The sequence below is a fragment of the Hyperolius riggenbachi genome, chromosome 12 (genome assembly GCF_040937935.1).
Source record: "Hyperolius riggenbachi isolate aHypRig1 chromosome 12, aHypRig1.pri, whole genome shotgun sequence".
In the NCBI taxonomy this organism is placed as follows: Eukaryota; Metazoa; Chordata; class Amphibia; order Anura; family Hyperoliidae; genus Hyperolius; species Hyperolius riggenbachi.
The window spans coordinates 70,388,446-70,414,166 of record NC_090657.1 but is presented as its reverse complement, the minus strand read 5'-3'; the positions used below and the strand labels follow the sequence as shown (position 1 = coordinate 70,414,166).

At 44.7% G+C, this 25,721-nt stretch overlaps 1 protein-coding gene and 1 long non-coding RNA gene across 10 annotated transcripts in view; one reads left to right on the top strand and one right to left on the bottom strand.

Annotated features, from left to right (window-relative positions):
• Positions 1 to 25,721, bottom strand: part of LOC137542039 (uncharacterized) — a 713,380-nt gene that overhangs the window by 391,875 nt on the left and 295,784 nt on the right. For all 8 annotated transcript variants that reach the window (XR_011025333.1, XR_011025337.1, XR_011025331.1 and 5 more), the window contains one exon: positions 16,810 to 16,962. This is a non-coding gene — a long non-coding RNA (uncharacterized lncRNA). The remainder of the gene's footprint in view (positions 1 to 16,809; positions 16,963 to 25,721) is intronic.
• Positions 1 to 25,721, top strand: part of LOC137542033 (arf-GAP with SH3 domain, ANK repeat and PH domain-containing protein 1-like) — a 307,340-nt gene that overhangs the window by 142,080 nt on the left and 139,539 nt on the right. For both annotated transcript variants that reach the window (XM_068263631.1, XM_068263630.1), the window contains exon 2: positions 9,059 to 9,131. In XM_068263631.1, coding sequence (XP_068119732.1) covers positions 9,059 to 9,131 — 73 coding nt within the window. The remainder of the gene's footprint in view (positions 1 to 9,058; positions 9,132 to 25,721) is intronic.

The following is a 25,721-nucleotide window of genomic DNA, read 5'->3' as shown; positions in this document are numbered from 1 at the left end:
GAATTACGATTTTTTCCTTTTGTTACGTTGCTCAGAGACATACCTTACATACTCGCATAAAAGCCGCCCCATGTATAAGCCGATGTACTTTTCCCTCAGAAACCAGGAAAGAGTGATTGACTTGCGTATAAGCCCCCTCCCCAATATAGCCCCCTCCCCAATATAGCCCCCTCCACAGTAGCCAGATGTGCCCCCAGTACAAGTCAGCCCCCCTCCCCATAGCCAGATGTGCCCCATGATTATACAGCCGTGTCTCAAGAAGCCGCTAGATGGCGTCATAGATATGAGACACAGCAATTGCCACACAGGAAGAATCGCCAATCATTGAACCGCTGACATGTTGCTTGCATGCTCAGCTCCACAAGCCAGGGGACACAGGTAGTCTTGAGCAGCGCACACTGCACACCACGTTACAGGGGATGGAGGGTACGGTCACAGCAGGGCGCAAGCATTTTACTCAGGAAGAAACGTACTTCTTATTTGAATGTGTTTTAAATTTTAAGATGTTCACGACAGTTCCTCTTTAAGTCAAACTACTTAATTCTTGCCAGCTAGTCTTAATAACTCTTATAATCCTAGCTAATCTTTGTCAAAAACGGCTTGACAGATTGAACTACACCTAGGAGGATAATGTGCAAATTACTTTTTTTTGCTACAGGCCTGCAAACACCCCCCCCCCCCTTCCTTTCTGCCATAGGAACCAACAAGTCTCTTAGCTGTGACCGAGTGATGCTTCTGTACAGCATTGGAGCCAAGCAGTGTCATCCTAAGGTTTTGAGTTCGATTCTGGTGGTTGACACAAATTGTGTACAGACTGTGCTTTTGTACAGCGTTTAGGAGTACCATGAGGAGGAGAGTCCATCCCCTCTGAGCTGTCTAGCCTTCCTATTGATAATTTACTGTGATTATGACTTCACTGGCCAGTCTGGAAGCTCAGCAGGTCACCTCATTTTACTATAATTTCCACTTTGCCTTATTTAATCAGCTCCGGTCTCTGGAACGACAGACGTTTTTAGATATTCCATTTTCCCTGCTAGATATATGGGGTTTCATCCCACGCTCTGTTGCTGTTGAACTGGCTTTGCTCCCGATTTTGCTTATTAAGGCTACTGAGGGTTAACTGGTGCTTTGTGATACCTTTGTCAGATGGTGTGTGAGGGCTGTGCTATACCGTGTGTTTTACACATTAGCCCACCACAAGGAAGTGTCATCACAGAAGCTGCTTGACTCAGCCACAGCTTGGCTCAGGGCTATATATATACTCTTACCGCTATTTATACGCCTAGGCAACTTGTGACAGGCTAAGGCATTGTTCCGAAAGGGGTGGTTTTTACCTTATCTGTTAATTCCGATTTCTCTGTTGCGTTCAGCCCTTTCTGGGAACATAAAATGACATTTCTGCCACCTATCAATGATTTCAGGGGACGGCACAACAGTTAGAGGATGACCCAGCTTTAATTTAGAACAATATTTACAAAAGGCTCTTTTTCCTATTTTTAAAAGATTTTCTGTATTTTGTGAATATTCGTTGTAATTTTTTTTTTTTTTGTAAAATATGTGAATGTACCTGGCAATGCACTCTTTTGGTTTTGCTGTAACTGTTGTACATTAAACTAATGTGCAAGATGGGAGGCTGGGAGGCTGCTCCGCCCACGCAGTGCACCAGATATGTCCTGCTCCATGTGATATCCCATCCACAGAGCTGAATCTCTTATTCAAGATGGTGCAAACAAGAAAAAAAAATAACCTGGGACCCCCCTTACAGAACCTCCTAAAATGCCTTTAGGGGCCGCTATTTTACTGCCAAATTCCATTTCCACCAACCCCCAGCTGACCCACCTGGTCTCCCCTCCCCTTTCCTGAGGAAGTGCTCCACCCTAATCATGTAGTGTGTGTTACCTCGTTGCTCCAATACAGCTTGTTGCTGCACACAGCCTCTGAGTGTTTGCGCCTTCATCCTCACATTTTAATAACTGGGCTTCCTAGACTATATTTTGGGAAAGGGGAGTAATCGGGCTCCAAATCGGTGAGTTTCATCTCCAATGCGGATAGTTGCCCATTGATTATTACATAGGAATTAATGGTTGTAGACTTACATAGGCTACAACTAGTGATTTATTTATTTTTTGGGGGTGCCGGAGTTACAAGGCTCTATTTAAGCACTAAGAGATAAGGGTTAGGCATGAGGTGGGAGGGTTTATTTAGGGAACTTAGAAGGAAGAGGTTATAATTATTATTTATTGTATTTATATAGCACCGACATTACACAGCGCTGGACAATAAATAAGGTTAATAACCCAATACTGACAATAAGTAATAAGGTACACAATGCCAGGTCATACACTGGAGTAGTAGTCTGTTATTCAAGTTCATGTTACTCTGTGGGAAGTAGGATACACAAGTAGGGAGGGCCCTGGCAAAGGCTTACAGTCTGAGGTAATGGGGGGGGGGCAGCAAGCCAGGTAGGTGTGAAGATGAGCTAGGTTGTCCATTTAAAGTGATGGGAGTCATGTGACCCCCCCCCCCTCCCCCCCCAGCGTTAATCCCTGAAAGAAAGTTTAAAGGATGGGATGCTCTTTTCTGTTGGGCCTCTTGGGATTTGTAATGAGGATGTCCAGCAGTAGATGCATACCATGCATAAAGCAAGCTTATATAAAAACTGGAACAGACAAGATACTCTTTTAGGGTATAGTAGTGTTAATCATGTGCAAGTCACTCGGGAGCTTGTATGATCTAGTCAAAAAAACAAAACAAAAAAGTTTTGCAGTTGGCCAGAGCCACCAATCAGAAGCCTGAGGCTGGGTTCACTATGGTCAGTTGCACAACTCACGCATTATAATGTGTTATAATGAGCGTGATCTGCAGTCAAGGCCAGATTTATACTTTTCAAGCTCCTAGGCCAACTTTCCTCTCCATGTGCAGCTGCATCTGCCGCTCCATGTGCAGCCACCCGATCCCATGTGGACTATCTATGTATAGCAGCACCTCTCTTTCATGTACAGCCATCCCCCACTCCATGTGCAGCCACCCCATCCCATGTGGACTATCAGAGTACAGCAGCCCCTCTCTTTCATGTACAGCTCTCTTGTGAAGTAACACCTCCTCTTCTATTTGGTGTTCCCCATTTGCAGTTTCCTTTTTATATTTGCAGCCTCCTACTCCATATGCAGCTGTCCCTCTTCCATGTCCAGCCACCCCCTTGGCTGCAGCCTCCCAACGCCCAGGCCTTTGTAGCCTATTATAGAAATCCAGCTCTTACTGCAGTGAAGACTGGACATAGTCTTTAACCTTTAGCCGACCGCTCCACGCCAACTGGCGTGAACGCGGCGGCAGCCCCAGGACCGCTCAACACCAATTAGCGTGAAATCCTGGGTGCGGAAGTTGCAGGGGAAACCGCGCATCCCGCTAGAATGACGAAGCTCCGTCATCCGTCTCCCAGTGGCGATCGCCTCTAGGAGACTGTTAGACAACGAAACCGCTTATTTACATGGTACAGCTCTGCTATCTACGGCCGCTCTGCACTGTACACGTGTCATACGGCTGTCCCCCTGGGAGGCAGAGAAGCGATCCGCTGTCATAGGCTGAAGCCTGACAGCCTATCGCTGTCATTGGCTGGTGGGGGGAGGGAGGGAAAATAGGAATATTTATAAAAAAAATGTAGAAACAAATTAAATTAAAAAACAAACATGCCGGCAGTGATCAGAGCTCACCAACAGAAAGCTCTGTTGGTGGGCAGAAAAGGGGGAGGGGTAATTTGTGTGCGTAGTGGTACGGCCCTGCAGCGAGCCCTTAAAGGGAACCTAAACTGAGGATATGGATTTTTCCTTTTAAAATAATACCAGTTGCCTGACTCTCCTGCTGATCCTGTGTCTCTATACTTTTAGCCACAGCCCCTGAACAAGCATGCAGATCAGGTGCTCTGACTGAAGTCACTGGATTAGCTGCATGCTTGTTACAGGTGTGTGATTCAGCCACTACTCCAGACAAAGAGATCAGCAGGACTGCCAGGCAACTGGTATTGTTTAAAAGGAAACCTCCATATCCCTCTCAGTTTAGGTTCCCTTTAAAGCTGCAGGGGCCTAATTAGCAAAAAAATAACCTGGTCACTAGGGGGGTGTAAGCCTACGGTCCTTAAGGGGTTAATACAAGCCCTGCATGCTATACGAGTTAGAATAGCGTGATCCGTACTGTGAACAGCCCCATGGAATTGTATGGGCTGAGAGTTTACATGCAGAATTATTCTGCAACCCAACAGAGCACTGTGAACAGGATCGGAAACCTGACTGGTTGCCACGGGCAACAGCTCCATTTTGGCTTCAACTTTCACTGCGCCAATATTGATAAATCCGCCACAGAGCATTTCAGAGCTTCCACCCGAAGGCTTTAATTGTTAAATATGAAATATTCATTGCTAGCCTATAATTTACATGTTAATGCAGATCTTTTCAGCACTAAACATAATAGACAAATAACAGTACAAAAGCAAACACCACAGATTCTATTGTAATGCAGAATAATTGTGTGCAGTTCATGTATAAACGGAGGCAGGACTAACACCGAATTTAGCACTACTTAATGATTTTGCAGCTATTGCTTCTCCTTCAACAAGCTCCAATTGCCTGTAACAGTTTTTTTCACCAGTGTCAGCAAATAACTGCACCCAGACCCATCCGTCATCTTCAGAGCCCTGGTGGTAAAAGGGATGACTGCTGGGGAGGCTCGGAGCAGACTGACAAATGACTGGCTGCAGGACAATTAATATTACTTCTGCATGTCACCTACCCCATTATTCTTCAGGTCTCTGTACCCCAGAACTCATTATAGCTCATCCCTCTCTGTGCCACATATTAGCCCGATTCTCTATGCACCTCATTATACATCAGTACTACTTTCTCTACCTCGTTCCTGTTTGTACCTCACACACCATCCTTCCTGCTTACTCTCATGCATTTGAGGGTATTTTTGTATCTCCTAACTTTGCATCGCTCAGTCTTCCCTGTACCTCACGTTTCAGTATTCTGCAGTGCTTCATTGTACCGCCATGGCTCATATGTCAGTCCTGCCTGCAGTGGCATAGCTAGATGACCACAGGTTCCACTCCAGATATAGCAATAGGGTTTTCCAGCGCTGCCCCTCCAGCAAGGATGTTATTATAGGGGGTGCAGTCTCTGCAACCACAGGGGGTCCAGAGCTGTGGGGGCCCCACCAATGTACCCTCCCTCCCTCTAAACCAGGGGTGTCGAACTCCAATACAAAGTGGGACAAAATTGAGCTCTGAGACCAAGTCGTGGGCCAACCTGAATGTCTAGTGGCCACCTCTCTCCCTTATAAAGTTCCATGGTGTCAAATAGCTCCTCTCCATCATCCATACAGTGCCCTGATGTGTATGTGTCTTCTCTCCCTCATCTCTACAATTCCCTGATGTGGTCCTCCCTCCCTATTTCAGTTCCCTGGTGTCTAGTGACCCCCTCCTACCCCTATACAGTTCCCTGGTGTCTAGAGGCCCCCTCCTACCCCTATACAGTTCCCTGGTGTCTAGAGGCCCCCTTCCCTTTCCTATACAGTTCACTGGTGTCTAGTGGCCCCCTTCCCTTTCCTATACAGTTCCCTGGTATCTAGTGTTGTTCCCCTTCTTATAAGGCTTTCATGGTGATCTAGGGTTTACCCTCCAATATAGCTTTTCTGGTGGTCTAGAGTGGGCCAAATATAATTCAAAGTGAGGAAACCAAGGTGAGGGCAAATTTAATGGCTGTTTAGACATGTATGCTCTAAACAGGTCCATCCTGAAGATCAGATGTTGTGGCCCCACATGTTGGTCACCCTTGTTGTAGGACTCCTGGCTGTGATTGCCACCAAGGGGAGATGGGGATTGGGGTTTGAATATTGGGGGCCCAAAAAGTTTTGTTCAAAGAGGGGTGCACTCATAATTTGCAGTCACACCCCTGCCCTCCAGTATGACCTTCCCATAACTACTGCCCTGCTACTGTAACATGCTGCAATGCAAGGTCTGGCTGCGGATTTTTGTTTGTCCTCGACCCCCCCCCCCCCCCCCCCCCCTAGATTTTCACAATTTAGGACCGTAAACTTTAGGGTTTACCCCTTGAAGTGTTCCCCTTTTGTGAGTGCTGCCCTTCCACTATAACCACCCACTCTCCACCCTTGCTTCCCCACTACTGGTGGAAACGTGATTGTCAATGATATAAGGCTCTCTTTAAAGGACAACTGAAGCCAGAGGGATATGGAGGCTGCCATATTTATTTCCATTTAAGCAATACCAGTTGCCTAGCTATCCTGCTGATCCTCTGCCTCTAATCCTTTCAGCCATGGACCCTTAACAAGCATACAGCAGATCAGGTGTTTCTGACATTGTCAGGTCTGACTGGATTAGCTTGTTTCTGGTGTGATTCAGACACTACTGCAGCCAAATAAACCAACAGGGCTGCCAGGCAACCGGTATTGTTTAAAAGGTCATAAAGATGGCAGCCTCCATATCCCTTTCAGCTTTCCTTTAAGTTTGCCCCGGAGCCCCTTAAACTGGTCCTGGTCAATGATATTTAAAATAGTAACTTTTGATGGTAAATGGAGGGTAGAGGACAATTTTTTCAGTCAATCTGTAGATTAAAGCCATTTTAACAGCTGTGGATCTAGTCTACCATACGATGATTTGTCTTCAGTCCTGGCCATAATCTTTTCGCAAAACCAGTTTGTACATTGTACCCAGTCTGGAACAGACGGAGGCTCTGTCAGTTATGAGTTGGCAGCCTCCCAGAGGCATCAGCGCTGGATAGGTTAATGGGAAAGCTGTATTGTGATTCTGCTGTGACTCAGACACAGGCATCCAATGCGGGTCAGTTATTGGATTGGGAGTCCCAGAAGGATGTCTTTAATTGTATCATGTCTGATATTTACCCACTCAGTGTTCCGTGTGCCCCCTCCCGATACACTGGCTCTGCTTGAAGCCTCCCCACAGGCACCACAATTATTGCAGCTCTCTGCATTCCTAACAGCCCGAGGAGGGGGAGCAGAGATCATTAACGATCGGCACTTCATTCTGGGGGAGATTCTGTGATGCTAGATGGGTCCGGGTGGTCTCCACTAATGAAAATACACAGCTGAGTGTTTTATTCTAAGGTTTGACTAAAAAAAAGTGTTTTGTTTTCATTCCAAGATAAAATTCTCACCAATCAATATTCCTATTTATTTTGGGGCCAGCGAGGTGTGTTTGATGCTAATACCCGTGTACAGATTGCCATTATAGCCTACCTCCGGCCACAGATCTAATTATAACATCTAATGGCTTAATAATTAGAATGTCCAAATATCGCCTCTTGTGTGACACCGAGCTTCTGCAGATAAAAATCCTACATTTAAATTTTGTTTAATAACCTAAAACGGCCAAGCTCTGTGACAGCCGGCAGGTGTTAGCAGTTATATGGAGGTGTTTGTTCTTCTGCCAGCCTCAAACCGTTTCAACAGTGCCGATTCTCATTCATGTACAGTACATCCAAGCAGGTAGCGCTACCAACCAGATGTCACATGACACATTTGGGAATTGTGTGCTACTGCTGGCGCTCAGTACATTTACAAAAGCGGCAGTGAAGAGTGATTGATGCCCATTGGTGGGATGGCACTGCCACGTGATAGTTCTTTTGTGTGCAATAAACATGTTTTCCACACTTTTGAAAAACTTATGGAATTCTGCACAAGTGTACTCCCAGCCATAGAGGCAGATGGTCAGCAGTATAGTCAGAAAAGGAAATAAGCCATCCTTCATATCCCTATCACCACAGAGTTACTGTACATACTAAATAAAAGTATAGGGGTCGACTTATACACAAGTCAACACAAGAGCTGAGTAATATTTGTACTATTAGCAACACTCACATTTGCGTTAATTTGCCCAGTAGTGGTAAGTGATGATTTTTTGATAAAGGAAATGCCAAGAAAACACAGGTCTAAAAGTCCTGGCCACAACAATGAACAAGGAAAGGGGCAAAGGGAAAGCTACTGGGCTGCAGGAGGGGGGGGGGGGGGGGGGGGGTGAAATATTGCTGCACTTGAGGGCTTGGAGGAGTTATTGGCTGCACTTTAGGGACAGGAGGGGGTAATGGCTGCAATTCTTTATGCAGTGCAGTCATTCATTAACTCCTTCTGGTCCCCCAGTGCAGCTGATGATTCTTCCTGGTCCCCCAGTGCAGCCATTAACTTGCTAGCTATACTTGAGTCTGTAAAAAAAAAAATCCAGCTTAAAAGGGGCAAATATTGGAGTCGACTTATACACAAGGTCGACTTGTATTCGAGTGAATACAAATATATACTTTAAAGTGTACCGGAGACGGGGGGGATTTAAATAAATGAAACATACCTGGGGCTTCTTCCAGCCTCCTCCAGGCTGATCGTTCCATCGCTGACCTCCACCGCCTCCTGGATGCTTCACAATTTGCCCTGGAAAGTTCTGTCAGTTGGTGCTAGTCGGTGCAGGCGCAGTCCGGCTGTGCACACTCCCACGTCGCGCTCCCGTGGCTGGAAGTATTCTGCGCCTGCGCAGCAGTACTGGCAGAACGCTCCTGGCCACGGGAGCATAACAGCCGCACGTGCACAGTGCGCCCAAGACCGGAGGATTTCCCTTGCTGAATTGCGGTTTGCGGAAGATCCAGGCGGCGCAAGAGGACAGTGAGGGAATGATCAGCCCGTAAGGAGCTGGAGGAAGCCCCAGGTATGTATAATATTTTGTTCTTTTAAATCCCCCACCCTGTCTGAGGTTCCCTTTAACTTTCTTACACCATAAGAAAAATGGGAATCTCAGGTGATTCTGTCCACCAACATTGGACTGCTGCCATGGTTACAAGGAAGCTACAGACTGGAACAAAACTACAGACTGGAACAAAAAATTACTTTTTTTTTTTACCTTGAATTATAAAAAGGGCTTTTGTATCAGACATGGAATTGGGTGCAGCTGAGGATACCTTGCATTTTGTTTTCATTCATTTACATGAGTCATCCATCTAGTAGGTGTGTTCACAGTGTATTATAATGGAGTGTTTTTTCTCCCTTACAGGCGCTGGATGCTGACCGCATTGTCCTGAACAAAATGAAGAAGTCTGCCAAGGCCAAGCACCTCGCTGGGGAAGGTGAGTTGTGTGCGGAGGCAGTGCATGTTATGCTGAGGGGTTTATTCCCTTACATGACTGTCACACATTTCTCTCCCCTCAGCACAGAAGGGAGATGGTGATACTTCTATATTACACATACACTGCTATTTTTATGCCTGTACTTATATAGCTGGCTGGTGTTTATGATGCTATCTGTGATTCTGATCGGCGCTATTCCTTGTTCTCTGAAACATAAGCGCGCTTCACTGTAATGAATGCTTTCCCATATAACTAAAGTCTACTTATACTGGTACTTGTAGCGACCTTTCAGCATACAGCTGTCAATTTCCCAGCACACAAAAGCTGCTAGCGGTATGGTTGGTCACCGCTATTTTAGCGAATAACTATTAGCTAGAAGTGACTGCAATATTTTATACAACAACAAATAACATTTGTAAAGCGCTTTTCTCCCGTAGGACTCAAAGCGCATAAGCATGGCTCAGACCAATTATTGGTTGATTGGTAAATCGGGGTACAGAGGAAGAGTTCTAGAAGTCCGGAAATGCCAGGCTAAACAGGTGGCTTTTCAGTCTGGATTTGAATAGCTCCAGGGAAGAGGCTGTCTTTACTAGGTGTGGTAGGGAGTTCCAAAGAGTAGGGAGCAGCATGACTGAAAGCTCTGTCTCCAGAAGTTTTGAGGTGCACTCTGGGGGTGACCAAGTTTATGGATCCTGCTGATCTGAGGTTGTGAGGGGTGTGGTGCAGCTTCAGTAAGTCCTTCATGTATCCCGGGTGCAAGTTGTGCAGTGATTTGAATGTCAGTATAGAGTTGCGATCAATGTGATCCCTATTTTATAGACACAAACAGAATGAAAAGGCGCCCTAAAGGATAATTATATGAATTAAAATATATAAAATAAATAAGGTTTGAGGTGGCTTACCTCGATGAAGACAAATTCCTAGATCAACGAATAATCTTCAATAGCACTGGCAACACGTTTAGTGGGTCTCCGCCCACGAAAGAGGCACTCATTTTCTGGCTCTGAACATAGCGTGGCACTTGATTTGGCCTGAGGAAGCGGGTGGAGACCCACGAAATGTATTGCCAGTGCTACTAAAGATTATTCATTGTTATATGAATTCCTTCATTGAGGTAAGCCACCTCAAATCTTATTTATTTTATCGATTTTAATTCATTTTATTATCCCTTGGGCACCCTTTCATCCTGTTTGCGCATTCAATACCCCCCCCCTCCCCCGTTCTCATCAGGGTAGGGGGTACCCTTGGACCCAGCCTTTTCCTTGAAAGGTGCACCATTTCCGGCTGTCCGGGACCCCCGAGTGGAGCCGGGTTTATTAATCTCCACCTGCCTGCAGAGGTTGGTTACCCCATTGTAACCTCCTCCTTTTGTGAGTACCCTCTGTATACTGTTTGTTATTTCACCTATTGAGTGTGACGTACAGTACTGCACCATTTGGGCTCCCTTTGTCTGTTTTTTTCGTTTAGGGTGACAGCTCACCAGACCCCCTTTTAACTATATTTTATAGACCCCCAAATAGCGTTTGCCTCATTGAAAGTGTAGATTACTATTGGCTTCAGTGAAGCCAAGTGAAAAAAAAACGTGTTTTCAAATTGTTGATCTGTGGCTAGAGGGGCAAACAGGCATTTACAGAACAAAAACAGTCAATGGTGCCATTTTTCTTTAACTGAATGAAGCTGCCAATTGCTACTTAAAGGGACCCTGAAGTGAGAAGGGCTGCTGATCTTTCTGGCTTCAGTAGTGTCTGAATCACACACCAAAATCTAGTCCAACTGCAGTCAGACAACTGATCTGCATGCTTGTTCAGGGTCTATAGCTGTACACACGTCTGACTAATACGGCTGAGAATGACCACCTCAGCCGATAATCAGGTGTATGTACAGCAGCCCCCAAGCCATGAGTGATCTGCCCAGCGGATCAACTGACCCCCACAACGGCTAATGACATTCCTTGCCAAACAGCCTAAGCTAAGCATCAGGGATGAGCTTTTGAGTATTCAACAACTCGAAATCGAAATTTAAAATGAGGCTTGATTGCCTCAGGTGTGACCACGGGAGACGGAGGGGTTACTTACGCAGAAGTCCGTCGGCGTCTATGCTTCTCACTCCACTTGCACGCGACCTATGGGACACATTCCATGACTCACTACCGCACTTCCTCCTTCATGCCGGAATACTCAATCCCTGCTAAGCATCACTGGGAGGGCGGGGCTACAACCAATAAACAGCAATATATAGCTACAGGAAGTGTTTCTGATGCTGGAACCAGGAAAATTACCATAAAAGTGGTATCCTGAATAATTTACTGTATTCTACTATGCAGTGCTAATTAAGTAGTTTAAAAACTAGAGGAAAGAAAGCTAAAGCTTTTGTCTCTATCGTTCAATCTCATTTTACTAGAAATCTGGTTGCTATGAGCAACAGCTGAATTCTTACTCCAGGATTTTCTTCCCCCAGAATTCACCCCTGCCATCCTGTGTTCATCTGTAGGCGATGCGTGTGATCAGTGGCACCGGATGGCTTTTCACATTCTGTCACACCAGATAACTCTGTAGTCTTTCCGCTAGTCACCTGCTGTGATGATCTCTAGTCAGCGCCAGCAATGGCTGCTTGTGTACAGGAAGGCCAGGATGATTGCAGAGTACCGTGATGTAAATGATCATTTACAGCGTGCCTGGCGGTGCTGAATGCTGGATACGAGGCAATTGGGAAGTTTATAGGTCATTTTGGATGCAGCAGCTGGTTGGCTTTGCTTGCTGAGCAGAGGTGGCGTCTGTCATAGTAATTATTAGATGTATGTCTGTAATGGAAGCCTGCTGTCCTACATACACAATACAGTGATTGCACCATTTGCTGTGCATAGCTCAGCTAAACCAGGACTAATGGCCAAAAATGGCCTCAGATGAAACCTTATATTTGGGCCAATGTAACCACTTGTGTCCCCTCCCTGTAATGATATAATGTACTGACAGGGCAGCATGTGTAGCTGAGCACTTTCCTCCATCGATCATGTGCTTTTAAAGTGGATCCGAGATGAAAAACTAACTATAACAAGTAACTTGTCTATATATAATCTAAAGTTTACATAGTTTACACAGCAAATCTAGCTGCAAACAGCTTCAATAGTATATGATTATTTATTCCAGTGATACAATGAGAGCAGCCATATTCTGCTTGTGATCATTACACACAGGCAAGCTGCTCTGCATCTCCTCCCCTCAGCCTGTGAAAACTCTATTCCCCTCTCCTCCTCTATTCTCCTCTCTCCGCCCTCTTGCCTCTGAAATCTCTGGCTGGTAATGCCACCTCCTCCTTCCCAGACTGAGCTCCCATGAGCACTTGCTACATGGGACTCAGAATGCCTAGGCCATGGAGAAGCTGTGGGCGATCCATGTTTAGTTTATAGGGAATTAGGGTATTAAAACAAAAAAGTATTTGGCTTGAGGAATGCCCTATAAACTATATGTAAGGGGCACAATTTTGCAATGAGTAACATTTTTATCTCAGATCCACTTTAAGTGGCAGCAGTTTGCATCCTTTGCTTGGGTCACGATAGGCAGTAGAGTTGATGCAATTTGAAATTGCAGTTTCACAGATGCAGGGGCGTAACTATAGGGGAGCAGCCCCTGCAACTGCAGGTGTGTCCAGAGCTGTAAGGGGGTCCCAACTAATACTTCACTCACGCCAACAAAAGTGATCCATCCTCCAGATCAGGTGTTTTTGTGGCTAAACTTGTTATGCGTGTGAAGATTACTATGTCCACACTTGTTTTATGACCCTTGCAAGAAGGGCCCCAAGGCTGTGAGGATCACCAGTGTTAGGCAAGGGAAAGGGTGTGAACATTGAGTGGACCCATGATTTGTAGTTATTTCTCTGATAGCTGCATCCTCAGTGACATACTTAATTTAGCTGTAATTACGAGTACAGCTCGGGGTGGAAAAAGATGCCAGAAGCGGTAACTCCGAGCTGAACTTGTGGTAGCCACTGGAGGTCTATGCAGAGCAATGCGTGCAGCCGGCATTTTTCACTCAGCTCCTGCGGGATCCAGACGTCAGCCACCATTCTTCTTCCTCTCCTCCAAGGCTCTGTTTCTCCCTGGTGAGATCGCCGTCTGTTGTCATGATGACAACTGGCAATCTCACTAAAGGGTTACAGCGCCACCCGGAGGACGGAGGGAAAACTGCAGCACCGGATCCCAGGGAGGCGAGTTAGTGCTGGGCTGCTGCAGATCTCCCTAGTAGCTTGATTTTTTTTCTAAAAACATGCAAAAGATTTGTACCACTTTTAGACCCTGAAATCCGGAATCATACTTCCAAGGGGGTTAATGCACAGTCATATCTTTAGTCCTGTCTGTTCCAGCTCTGAGAAATGTTTGTTCCTGAGAATTCCGAAGCCAGTACAAAATATACCTGATCTCCCCAAATGGTTTAGTATGATAATTTTGCATAGCTAAACAGTCTAATTTAAGCACCACTGGGAGGGTGGAGCCACATACCAATCTGCAGCAATATAGAGATCTAGGGAGTGGTTCTGATGCCGAAAACATGAAAATTCGCATAAAATAATTGCATGTATTCTACTGTCTCTGCCGTGCCTCTTTAATGTAGACTGCAGAATTCAGACAGCAGACCTGATCAGGGAGATCATTGTAATATTCTGGTGAGGGGGTGTGGCTATTCCTGTTTTCCACATAGATAAGTTAAATTAACCTCCCTGGCGGCTCATTTCTGTCTGGATTTATGGGTCTAAAAGTACATTTTTTTTCAAGAAGTTTAGGCCTCCAATTCTTAAGTCATAACTCGCCAAAATATGTCAGAATAAAGGCCTGGTATGTAAATGTATACCTAATACACCTCCCGCATATGGTGTTTTAAAACTGGGAACAGCACAGAGGCCAACATCACAATCGGTGCAGTAGAATCGGGATTCCTTTCTGACTTTTTTCCCCTTTTCATCAGTCTTTGAGCAGCAAACATGTCCTGGTTGGTGTATTTTTTGGGGGGAGGAGTGGGTGGTATATAGTCCATGAAGTGACGGCCAGTGAGGCGCTCGGGGCTCTCAGTGTAGGAGGCACGGCTCCCAACTCTGGCATCTGCTGTGGAATGATATTTCAGGCAGATGCAACCCCAGGGGGTTGTTCTCAGTCTACCCAGTAAAAGGGAAACGTGGGGGCGGTGATGGAGGTGTCAGTGGGGCACCAAATGCGGTCCTCAGTGTTGGTGGCCTCACTGTCGCTACCTGGGTCAGATGACAGAACCCCAAGTGCATCGCTATCACTTGAGACTGCCAGTGACTGCAGATTGCTGTCCTAAAACTCCACCAGCCCTTCCGGTGTGAGACGCCTTCTGGAGGCTTACGCCATAGCAGATAACAGGCAGGCAGAGAGGAGTCAAATCCAGGCAGAGGTTGATACAGGCAGCAGGCAGAGAGTAGTCAAAATCCAGGCAAAAATCGGCAACAGTAAGGCAATCAAAGTCCAGGCAAAAATCAGTGCAGGCAGCAAGCAGACAATAGTCAAAATCCAGGCAAAAATCGGTACCAGGTAGGCAGAATAATAATCCGATATCAGTTCACACAAGCACTTAGCTCAGACGCATCTGGGAACCAAATGACTAAATAGCATTGGGTACAAATCCCCTTGTATCAGCTACAATGCATAATTGGGACAATTAGAATGCATCTTTCCCTCACCTCCCCATGACCTCACGCTCTTGATAGATTTTAGGTCTTTTTTAGGTATATTTTTCCCATAATTGATAAAACGATTGTAAATCGATCTGAGTAGAAGCATTTTGGAAATTGTTTCCCTGCAGATTGGATCACTCTAATGACCTGTTAGGAAAATTGATACGTGTATGGACACCTTTTATCCTTCCATGGTATTTTCATTCCATATGTCACATCTGTGTCAGTCTGAATGGAAATAATATAGATTTGTCTTGCTAGCGCCTAAGCCAGGTGCAGTACAGTGTCTCTCCCATTGCTAATAAAATTGACATAGTGACAATGAGACCACTCCCAAATTGGTAGTTTACACTCACACTGGGGTGACTCCTCCCACCCTGTATAGTCTAGTCCCCCTCTTAGGGGTCATCCCTGCAGCCAGTAATCAGGGGGTTCTAGTGGACCTTTTTGTTTGGCGTGTGACCAAAGCATGGAAGAGGACTTTCCATCCGAGTGGAGACTGTTTTCTCCACGTGCTCTAAACCGTGTGGGAAAAACCAAGAGGGGCCCTAAAAAGATATTTTTAGTTAATATCGCAAGATGGCATCCAATATAATTAAAACTGGTAAGTCTTAGCTTAATTTAAAAGATTAAGACTTTTATTCAGCACAAATTTGACAACGTGTTTCACAGCCAACAGTCGCTTCATCAGGCCAGTAAAAATGGTGCAGACTTTGTAAAGTTGAAAGTGCTCTGAGCCCCCACATGTTCATGTCAGTGGTTGCCAATTTTGCAACCCACCTTGGTGATTATTCAATCACATGTAATTGTCTGAGTGTGAATTGATACAACTTGCTACACCAGATTGAGCTCCCAATGTCTGTTTTTTTTCTCCTAACAGTGGTTGCCTAAAAGCAAAAGCAACCCATGATTGTAGCAGTAGTAGTATTATTGTGGATTTATTTTCCCTTTTGTGAAAATACTACACTATTGGTGCTCCTGGTCTGTTTCTCTGTCTTTTTTTTTCTTTCTGGTTACTGGAGGTCCACGCTGACCTTGTCATACCAGATGACACCCCCTTACTACTTTTCAACACTTACAATCTTTTTTCCTAAAATTGCAGCAATCGTGAACACACGTGTGTGTGTGTGTGTGTGTGTGTGTGTGTGTGTTAAATCTAACAATTTTTTTTAAAGCTTCCAATCAACCAAAAATTGAATCAGATTGGTCAAATTGAATCAAAATAAAAAAATTGTAACGTGTGGCCTCGCGTTATTAATTCTCACACTATGGACTGATAGAGGCAAGAGAAATAAATTAGAAGGACCAACAGGACTGTCAGGTAAAGCTACACTAGTGCAACTGTAGAAGTGGATCTTTCTCCTGCACGTCTTTGTTCTTGGCTAGCTTTGTGTTGGTTTACCCAAGGTGCTGTTCCTGTTTCTCAGTGGTGCAAAAGTTGCTGTATACCGAGACAAAGAGAGACGCGCGCACCTATGGTGCAACAACCTTGTTCTTCTTTAAAACCCATAAATATTGCACTTACATTAGTGTACTTGGCTCAAGCCGCCAGCAGGTCTGCTGGATCTACCTTAGCTTGGCCAGGTTTTCGGGCAGCGTTGGTAGCGTGGAGAGAGGGCCTGCATCACAGGTGTGCTGTCTTATCACTATGCATTTTGGTCTGTGCCATGCCTTTGTCACCTGTAGCCAGGTCTGGACATCTGCATATATCTTCCTATTCCTGTCCATGTACAGGATGCAGGAAGTACACTATGGATGTCACAGAGCCATGATCATACTCGATGCACAGGTCATGGGAGCTAAGCTTTCCCACAAGAATCTTAAATGGGTAAAAAGGTTAATAATGCACCATAGGATCGCTCTTCTCTCCTTGTCTTGGTATACAGCAAATATACAAGAGGCATTTCAATCACAACAAATGTATTTATTAGTTACACCTTCTCTTCAGAGGCTTTTTAATTAATTAACTTTAATATGGTCAGGAGCTTCTTACCTTCCCCATCAACTTCATAGCATATGGTTTTCTCCAAAACAGCAGATGCTCCATAGATTAGCCAGGCGCAGGTTTCAGGATGAAACAATGTGATCGGTATACCCTCTGGGTAGCCAGGAATGTGTGGAATACCTTACATCTGCTGGTATCTTCCTAGGGAGAGGGCACAAGTATTAACCTTTGTAAACCCCAAACAGTATTAACCTTTGTAAACCCCAAACAGATGTTCAATCATTACGCTTTTCTCAGGTGAGCCAGTTTCAAATCTATACTTTCTTATAGGATACGTTTAGTTATAGTGTAAGTGTAATTAAGTCCACCTCGCATTGCTCCCTGTTCAGAAATGCAGATATAATGCTTTCTCATATCCCTTCAGTGGTGCAAATCATAAATTACTGGGTGCCGTACAAAACACCCTCCTGCGGCAGCCTGTACACTGTGGACACTGTACACCAGCCATGGCATTTTAAAATGAACTTAAGGTGAGAGTGATATGGAGGCTGCCATATTTATTTACTTTTAAACAATACCAGTTGCCTGGCAGCCCTGCTGGTGTATTTGGCTGCAGTAGTGTCTGAATCACACCAGAAACAAGCATGTGGCTAATCTTGTCAGTTCTGACAATCTTGTTAGACACACCTGATATGCTGCATGCTTGTTCAGGGTCTATGGCTGAAAGTATTAGAGGCAGAGGATCAGCAGGACAGCCAGGCAACTGGTATTGCTTAAAAGGAAATGAATATGGCATCCTCCATATCCCACGGGTTCACTTTAAAAACCTTGTCCCATGACTTGAACACTGGGTATATAGGATATATATATAATACACACACATATATACGCAGAGGTTCAGACTTAGCTATATATACATCAGATGTGTGAGCAGAACAAGGTTCAGATCTCGTTACAGATCACAGATGTGTGAGCAGAACAAGGTTCAGACCTTGCTACGGATCACAGATGTGTGAGCAGAGCAAGGTTTAGACCTGGCTACACATCACAGATGTGTGAGCAGAGCAAGGTTCAGACCTGGCTACGGATCACAGATGTGTGAGCAGAGCAAGGTTCAGACATGGCTATGGATCACAGATGTGTGAGGGCAGAACTTTCAAACAGGGATTGGGCATCAGTGTGAGGGGGGTTGCAGGTAGAGGAATGGAGATGCTGGCCGTTTTTCAGGTGGTGCAGTACACATAGGCTGCTGTGGAGCAGTGTTTGTGCATAAAAGGTAGCTATGTTCCCCAATTTCTATGTGTAAATGTGATGACTAGACAACCTAATCAGAGCATCTCAGAAACAGCAGGTCTTTTGGGGTGTTCCTTATACATCAGTTTTTATGAACCAATGACATGGACGAGTCATGGGTGCTCAAGGCTCACTGATATATAGTGTATAGGAAGAAAAGGCTAGCCTATCTAGTTCATTCCCACAAAAGAGCTAGTGCAGCACAAACTACTGAAATACATAATGCTGGTTATGAGTGAAAGGTACAATAAGAAAGGCTTCAAATCTCATCTCATTTTGATGGGCTATACAAACATAAGGGGTTTTACCTGTGACCGTTATTGCATACTAAGGAGATACACTGTAGCTTACAGTGAACATTACATGGCGATAGTGACTATTTAATGTGACATATAACTTGACATCAATTATACTTAAAACTTTGTATTTGGAAAATACAAGTCATGTAAGCGGTTTGTCACGGGGACGGTCATGTCGTGGAGTTGATCATGCACTCATGTTGGTTGTGCGTGCACACACACACACGCACGCACACGCACGCACACGCACGCACACGCGCACACACACTCACACACGCACACACACGCTCACACACGCTCTCACACCCACACCACACCCACACCACACACACCACACACACACCACACCCACACCACACACACACCACACCCACACCACACCCACACACACACCACACACTCACACTCAGGCCCAGTGCACACCAAAACCGCTAGCAGATCCACAAAACGCTAGCGGTTTTTGGAGCTGATTTCAGAGCGATTCTAGGTATGTTAAGAGAGGTTTTCTAAACACACCTAGCGGTTTTGGGTGCATTTTTGGGTAGCAGATTACACATATTGTTACAGTAAAAGCTGTTACTGAACAGCTTCTGTAACAAAAACGCCTGGCAAACCGCTCTGAAGTAGCGCTTTTCAGAGCGGTTTGCGTTTTCCTATACTTTACATTGAGGATGAAACGCTTCCGAAAACCGCAAACGTGCAGCAGGAGGCGCGTTTGCGGCCTCCGGTGTGCACTATCCCATTGCAATACATTAGCCAAGCGTTTTTACAGGCGGATACGGCCGGCAAATCGCTCCAAAAACCGCTCGATGTGCACTAGGCCTCACTCACTCTCTCTCATTAGCTTATAGATGATGACTGCATGATTAGATATGTGCCATGAGATGTCCTTTTTCAAACTAAACCTGAGGTGTGAGACCCATGGAAGCTGCCATATATATTTTCTTTTAAACCATGCCAGTTGCCTGCCAGTCCTGCTGATCTTTCTGGCTTCAGTAGTGTCTGAATCGCACACCTGAAACAAGTATGCAGCTAATCTTATCAGTTGTGTCATAGACCTCTAAGTCATAAACCCTGAACAAGCATGCAGATTAAAGTATTAGAGGCAAAGGATCTACAGGACAGCCAGGCAATGTGCATTATTTAAAAGGAAATAATCATGTCCGCCTCCATTTCCCTCTCACCTCTTACAGGCCTCGTGCACACTACATGCAATTCGGATTCTGATTTTGATGTGATTTTACATGTGATTCCGATTTGCGATTTTTAAGCGTTACTGCATGCTGCATTTTTTCTGCGTTTTTCTTTTGAAAGCTTCCAGAGAATATTGGAATCAGAATCGCAAATCGGATTTGCAGTGTTCAGGGGGCCTAAGTGTGGCATGATGTAGAGTAGGCAGCGTAGGTTATTCTTCAAGTGCCGTGGGGGATTCTGGGATGCAGTGCCGGATATTGCAGAAGATTGACGTAAGGACAGGGGAACTGGAGTGGCAGGAGGACCCAGATGAGTATAGAGAGGGCTTAAAAGGTGGAGGAACAGGTAAAATAAAATGCCTGATACAGGGCTTTATGGTTACCACAATCCAAGGTAATCTGTCTGTGCTGTTTCGCTAGTAATAAGCATTCAGCACCCTGGACAGGGCACGGGACAGCTGGCAGCCTCTCCTGCAGTCATTAGTGAAGCTGCTCAGTCAGCCTCTTTGACTTCACAGAGTTTTACCAAGAAAAATGGCTTTGATAAGCGAACTGTAATCAATGGCTGGAAATATTCGGCATGCTGTGAGGAAAAAACATAATTGCTCTAGCAAGGTTTGGAACTTTTCCTGTATTGGAGCCAATGGCGAAGAATGGAGCAGCTCTCATCTCTGCAGCTAAGCAGAACTTTCTACAGGACACTTTGATCTGGACCTTTTTAATAATAATGCTAACTTTTGTATAGCGCTCTTCTCCTGCTGGACTCCCGAGTGCTTGAGAGCTGCAGCCGTGCTCAGTAGGCCAACCTGGAGCTCTGGGGAGTCTTGCCCAAGGAAACCTAGGACTTCATGGAGCTTTATTACATTGGACTTTCTAACGTTTAGTTAGAATGTTTGTTAATTATACTTTGCATCTTTGCATTTGTCGTAGGGATGGCCAATGGGATGCAAATCCAGGTAGATGCAGAATTATGCAACTTTATGCAGCTTAAAAAAGGGACAACCAGGTTCCACATAAGCTACTTTTGTGCACTAGTTAAAGTGGACCTGAACTCTTGCACAGACACAAGGAAAATAAAGAGGACTGCACCCTGTATGTATTAATGCACCCTGTATGTATTAAAGTGGACCTGAATGCTAGAGAAATGCACTCTGTATGTATTCAGAGAGTGTAGCCTGTTTAATTTCCCCTCATTTGTGTCTAATAACAAGTTGTAATTCTATCTCTCCCCTGAGTCACCTGACTGCCATGGCAGAGATGGTAGATAAGCTCATTTGAAAGCACATGCTGTTAATATTTCTGCTTCCATAAATCAGGAAGTAGAAACAGTGCAGATTTATTTAAGGATTTGTATCGGCTGTAACAAAGTAATGTATTTTATTTAAAGGTTATTCTGCTGTTCTGTATCTTTTAGAGCAGAGAGGACGTTCTGAGTTCAGGTCCGCTTTAAGAGAGTTTAGGCAGTCTCATTCCCCCTCATCTTCAAGTTATCACAAGTGTAATTTGATATCTCAGTTGTGTCAACCCAGACGTTCGGCAGAACTCGGCAATCGTCTGCTTCCATGAAAGCAGGAAGTAGACCCACTGCTTATTTATTGCAGGAGTTCTGTAAGTTGTAAGGGATAAAAAAATCTTTAAAGGTTATTACGCTGTTGCTTATCTTTTAGAGCAGAGAGGAAGCTCTGAGTTTAGGTCCGCTTTAAGGCTACATAGGAGACCAGGGTTCGAATCTCAGCTCTTACTATTCAGTGAACCGGTCCCTCTTCAGTAAGGAGTCCTTGGGCAAGATTCCCTAACGCTGCAGGGTGGTCTACAGTGCAGGTTTTTAGTGGCTGCAGTTCTCTTCAGTAAACTGCGTAAAGTTGCCATGTGCAGGGAGTTGCACGGTCATTTTACCATTACTATCGCTGGTGGAGCACCACCCGTAAACCTGTTACCTGGACATGTGCTACCGTCCTTTAACAGGCAGAGATCCATCATCTGGAAAATTGATCATGTTCACTGCATCTGGCCCTTAGTGTGGCTAGGCTGACATGAAATGACGTATTACAAAATATAATGGCTTTCATTTCATCCAGGAACCGTTCTGTTAAAACTGCTGTACCAGAGTTTGGTGTTAAAGAGACTCTGAAGTCTCCTAAAAACAAGGTTTTTACTTTCAAAACCTCTTTAACCTAATTGCCCCTCCTAAAACGCCACATCCTCGCGGCTGAAAATGGCATAAATCACAAAATTTAACTTTTGGATACAAAGATTGGTTTGGCACCGAGCTGCACCACAAAGACTGGTGTTGATGAGCTCTTTACCACTCGGAGCAAACTGCTAAGTACACAGTTAAACTATATCTGTGTGTTACGCTGGGTGCACACTTGTCAGTGCGTGAAAGGTCGTGTTTTCTGTCATGTGCTTTTGAGTTTGTAGTGCGTTTTTTGTGTGCTTGCTTTTTTTCCCGAATATGCGTTTTTCTAGCTTTTTGTGTGCGTTTTCCATGTGTTTGTCTATTGTGTTCCATGCAAATCACTAAGAAGACAACAGGGAGCGGAAATGCATCAGAAAACCTCTTTAAAAAAAAAAAAAAAAAAAAAAAAAAAAAAAAAAAAAAAAAAAAAAAAAAAAAAAAAAAAAAAGCTTATGAAAACTGATACAAAACTCATTACATTGCGTTACCATTGACTTTCATTATGTGCGTTTTTGATGCGTTTTTGAAAACTATGCAACAAAACCAGCTTTTTTAAAAATGCATATTAGAAAACACATACAAAACACATATGTATTCTTTTTATATCCCTTTTTTTTATGCGGCCCATTGACTAACATTGCATGCAAAAACGCTGCATTTTCCGCAACGCTAGCGTTTCTGCTAAGTGTGTTCCCAGTCATAAAGAGACTCTGAAGTGTCTTAAAAATCCTCTTTTTATTACAAAAACCTGTGTTACATCCCTGCCGTACCTAAACTGCTGCATCCTCGACGCTGTAATCTTACTAAATCCCCCCAAACTCCCTGGGGGGCAATCCGGGCAGCGCTTCCGTGAGAGGCAGAGCTATGAGCCGCAGCTCTGCCTCTCAGCGCGTCTGTCAGCCCGGATCCCCACCTCTCCCCCGCCCCTCTCAGTCTTCCTTCACTGAGAGGGGCGGGGAGAGGCGGAGATCAGCCGCTGATAGATGCAAATGGAGGCAGAGCTGCGACTCATAGCTCTGCCTCCAACAGCAGCAAAATCCACGACCATAAAAGTTGTGGATTTTGCGGGGGAGAGGGAGGGGGGAAGTTGGGGGGAATTTAGTTAGATTACAGCCGCGGGGATGCAGCGTTTTAGTTAGGACAGTAATGTTACACAGGATTTTGTAATAAAAAGATGATTTTTAAGAGATTTCAGTGTCTCTTTAAGTACATAGGTACACCTTTTAACTAAGGGGTTAGACTAGCTCAGCCACGCCTACTACTAAGAAGTAGATAAAATAAGACTTTTGACTCACATTTTGCTTATACAGACATCTCTACTAGAATAGCTTGTTTACAGATGAAGGTTTAATTCAACCAAACACCTTTTTTTATCTGGTGGTACTGAAATGTACGTAATCAATCAGTTCATGATTTGCTCCTGAATGTTATTAGCCCCTTACAAAGTTCTTGATTAACACTCACTCACTCCTGTTTCCATAGAGTTGCCACATAGAGTTGCGTAGTGGATAGCACTGGGTCCCCAGTTCATATCTCAGCCAGGGAATGGACGTCACAGGGATTGTAATGGTGAAATTAGAAAAATTAGAATATTGTGTTTGGCCTGGAACCCACTGCAAACCGCAAACGCTAAACGCAACCGCTAGCGTTTTGTCTGAGCGGTTTGCAAGCGGATTCATGCGCGTTTTTGGTCGTGTTTTGCAACATTGTATTTTTTTCCCCAGCGGGTGCCTAGCGTTTTGCGTTTTGCGTTTTTATCCTGATTGGTCCTGTGAATTATTTTTCATTTTGTTACAGTGTGCTGAACCGCAAAACGCTAGCAAAACCGCTCAGTTTAGGTTTTGCTGAGCGTTTCTGCTAGCGTTTCAATACTTTGCATTGAAGCGCTAACGCTCCCAAAATGCTGCAGGTCCTGCGTTTGCGTTTCTGGGAAACGCAAACGCTCCTGTGGAAGTTGCCCCATCCATTAACATTAGCCCAGCGTTTTGGCAAACTGCTAGCGTATCGCAGTGCTGCCAAAACGCTGCCAAAAGCGCTCCTGTGGGTTCCAGCCCTAAAAGTCCATTTATTTCAGTAATTCAACTTAAAAGGTGAAACTCCTATATGAAATGGGAACCATTTGCAGGTGTTTTGGATGAATTAGCTGATTAGAGTCTGACACTTTGAGTCTAGAATAATGAATATTTTCACAATATTCTAACGGTCTGAGATTTTGATTCTGGAGTTCTCATAAGCTGTAAGCCTTAATCATCAACATGATAATAGAGGCTTGAAATATCTTGCTTTGCATGTAATGAGTCTATTTTATATATACGTTTCACATTTTGAGTTGAATTACTGAAATAAATGGAATTTTGCACAATATTCAATTTTTTAGGCTAATTTCACACCAGGACGTTGCGTTAGAGGGGGTGTTAAGGTCGCATAACGTCCCCCTAACGGAACGCCTGGTGGTGCTGGATCTGGACATCAGAGTGAGCCGCGTTGTGCAGCTCACTCTGGCGTCAGTGATGCCGTGATGCACTCTTGTGCGCATGCTGCATCACGTGGTCCCGCCGGCCAATCGGCGCACAGAGCGGCTGCTCCAGGAAGTAAACACTGCACGTCACAACGTGCAGTGCATATTAATTAGCCATGTGCCTGGCCGCTCTCCGCTCCTCCCCAACATTACTGAGCATGTGCAAGCAGTCTAACGCGGCTCAGCCGCGTCCAAAGTACTGCATGCAGTACGTTGTCTTGTGACGCAGCGTTACAATGTAACGCAACGTCCGCACTGTGAACAGCCCCATTGATTTTTCATTGCTGTGCGGTGGGCTGCGTTACAGGCTGCTCTAACGTCCGCCTGTAATGTCCCACTGTGACAGCAGCCTTAGAGTTTAACCTGTATGTTCTTCCTTTCTCTGCTTAGGTTTTCTCTGGGCACTCTGGTTTCCTCCCACATACCAAAAACATACAGATAAGTTACTTGGCCCTGGACTACGATGGACATTCTATAGTAGGGATTAGATTATTATTTTTATTTAGTATTTATATAGCGCCATCTTCCACAGCGCTGTACAGAGTATATATAGTCTTGTCACTAACTGTCCCTCAGAGGAGCTCACAATCTAGTCCCTACCATAGTCATATGTCTATGTATGTATTGTGTAGTGTATGTATTGTAGTCTAGGGCCAATTTTTTAGGGGGAAGCCAATTAACTTATCTGTATGTTTTTGGCATGTGGGAGGAAACTGGAGTGCCCTGAGGAAACCCACACAGACACGGGGAGAACATACAAACAACTTGCAGATGTTGACCTGGCTGGGATTCAAACCAGGGACCCAGTAATGCAAGGCGAGAGCGCTAACCACTACGCCACCGTGCTGCCGATTGTGAGCTCCTGTGAGAGACAGTTAAATGACAAGACTATATACTCAGTACAGCGCTGCCCTATATAAATAATAACTCATTAGTGCATACTGTGCATGAGCGGCTTGCTGACTTGCGCAGAATGCATGGTGATGATGTGACAGACAGAGCTGTCCGCTGCTTGGCTTGTACGTTTTCTTGTGGGGACGTAAAGCCGACTCACTAAGAAGTGTCCCACTTTCCCTGATGCTCCCATGGGAACTGTAGAATGTTATTGGAATGATCCAGTGTCTCTACAGCCCCGCAGGGGGAATTACATGCATGTGACTAAATGACTGCATTTATCCTCCCCTGTGGGAGCGTGTGCTCTTCCAAAGTCTGCTGGCAAGAGGATTTCCCAACAGTAAATACTGCAGGATTTAATACACCAGTGTCTTTATTTCTGATGTTAATAATGGCGTATGTTTATCTTGTGTACACAGACCGTCACCTACTTACAAACAGCTTGTTACTTTTCATACATGCAAAGTTGTCTCCATATCCAAAAATGCACAGTACTGTTTTTATGAAATATTGTTGTTGTGACCTGTTACATTATTATGTAATCTGTTGTAAAGGTAAAATGCCTTGAAAAAAAAATAAAAACA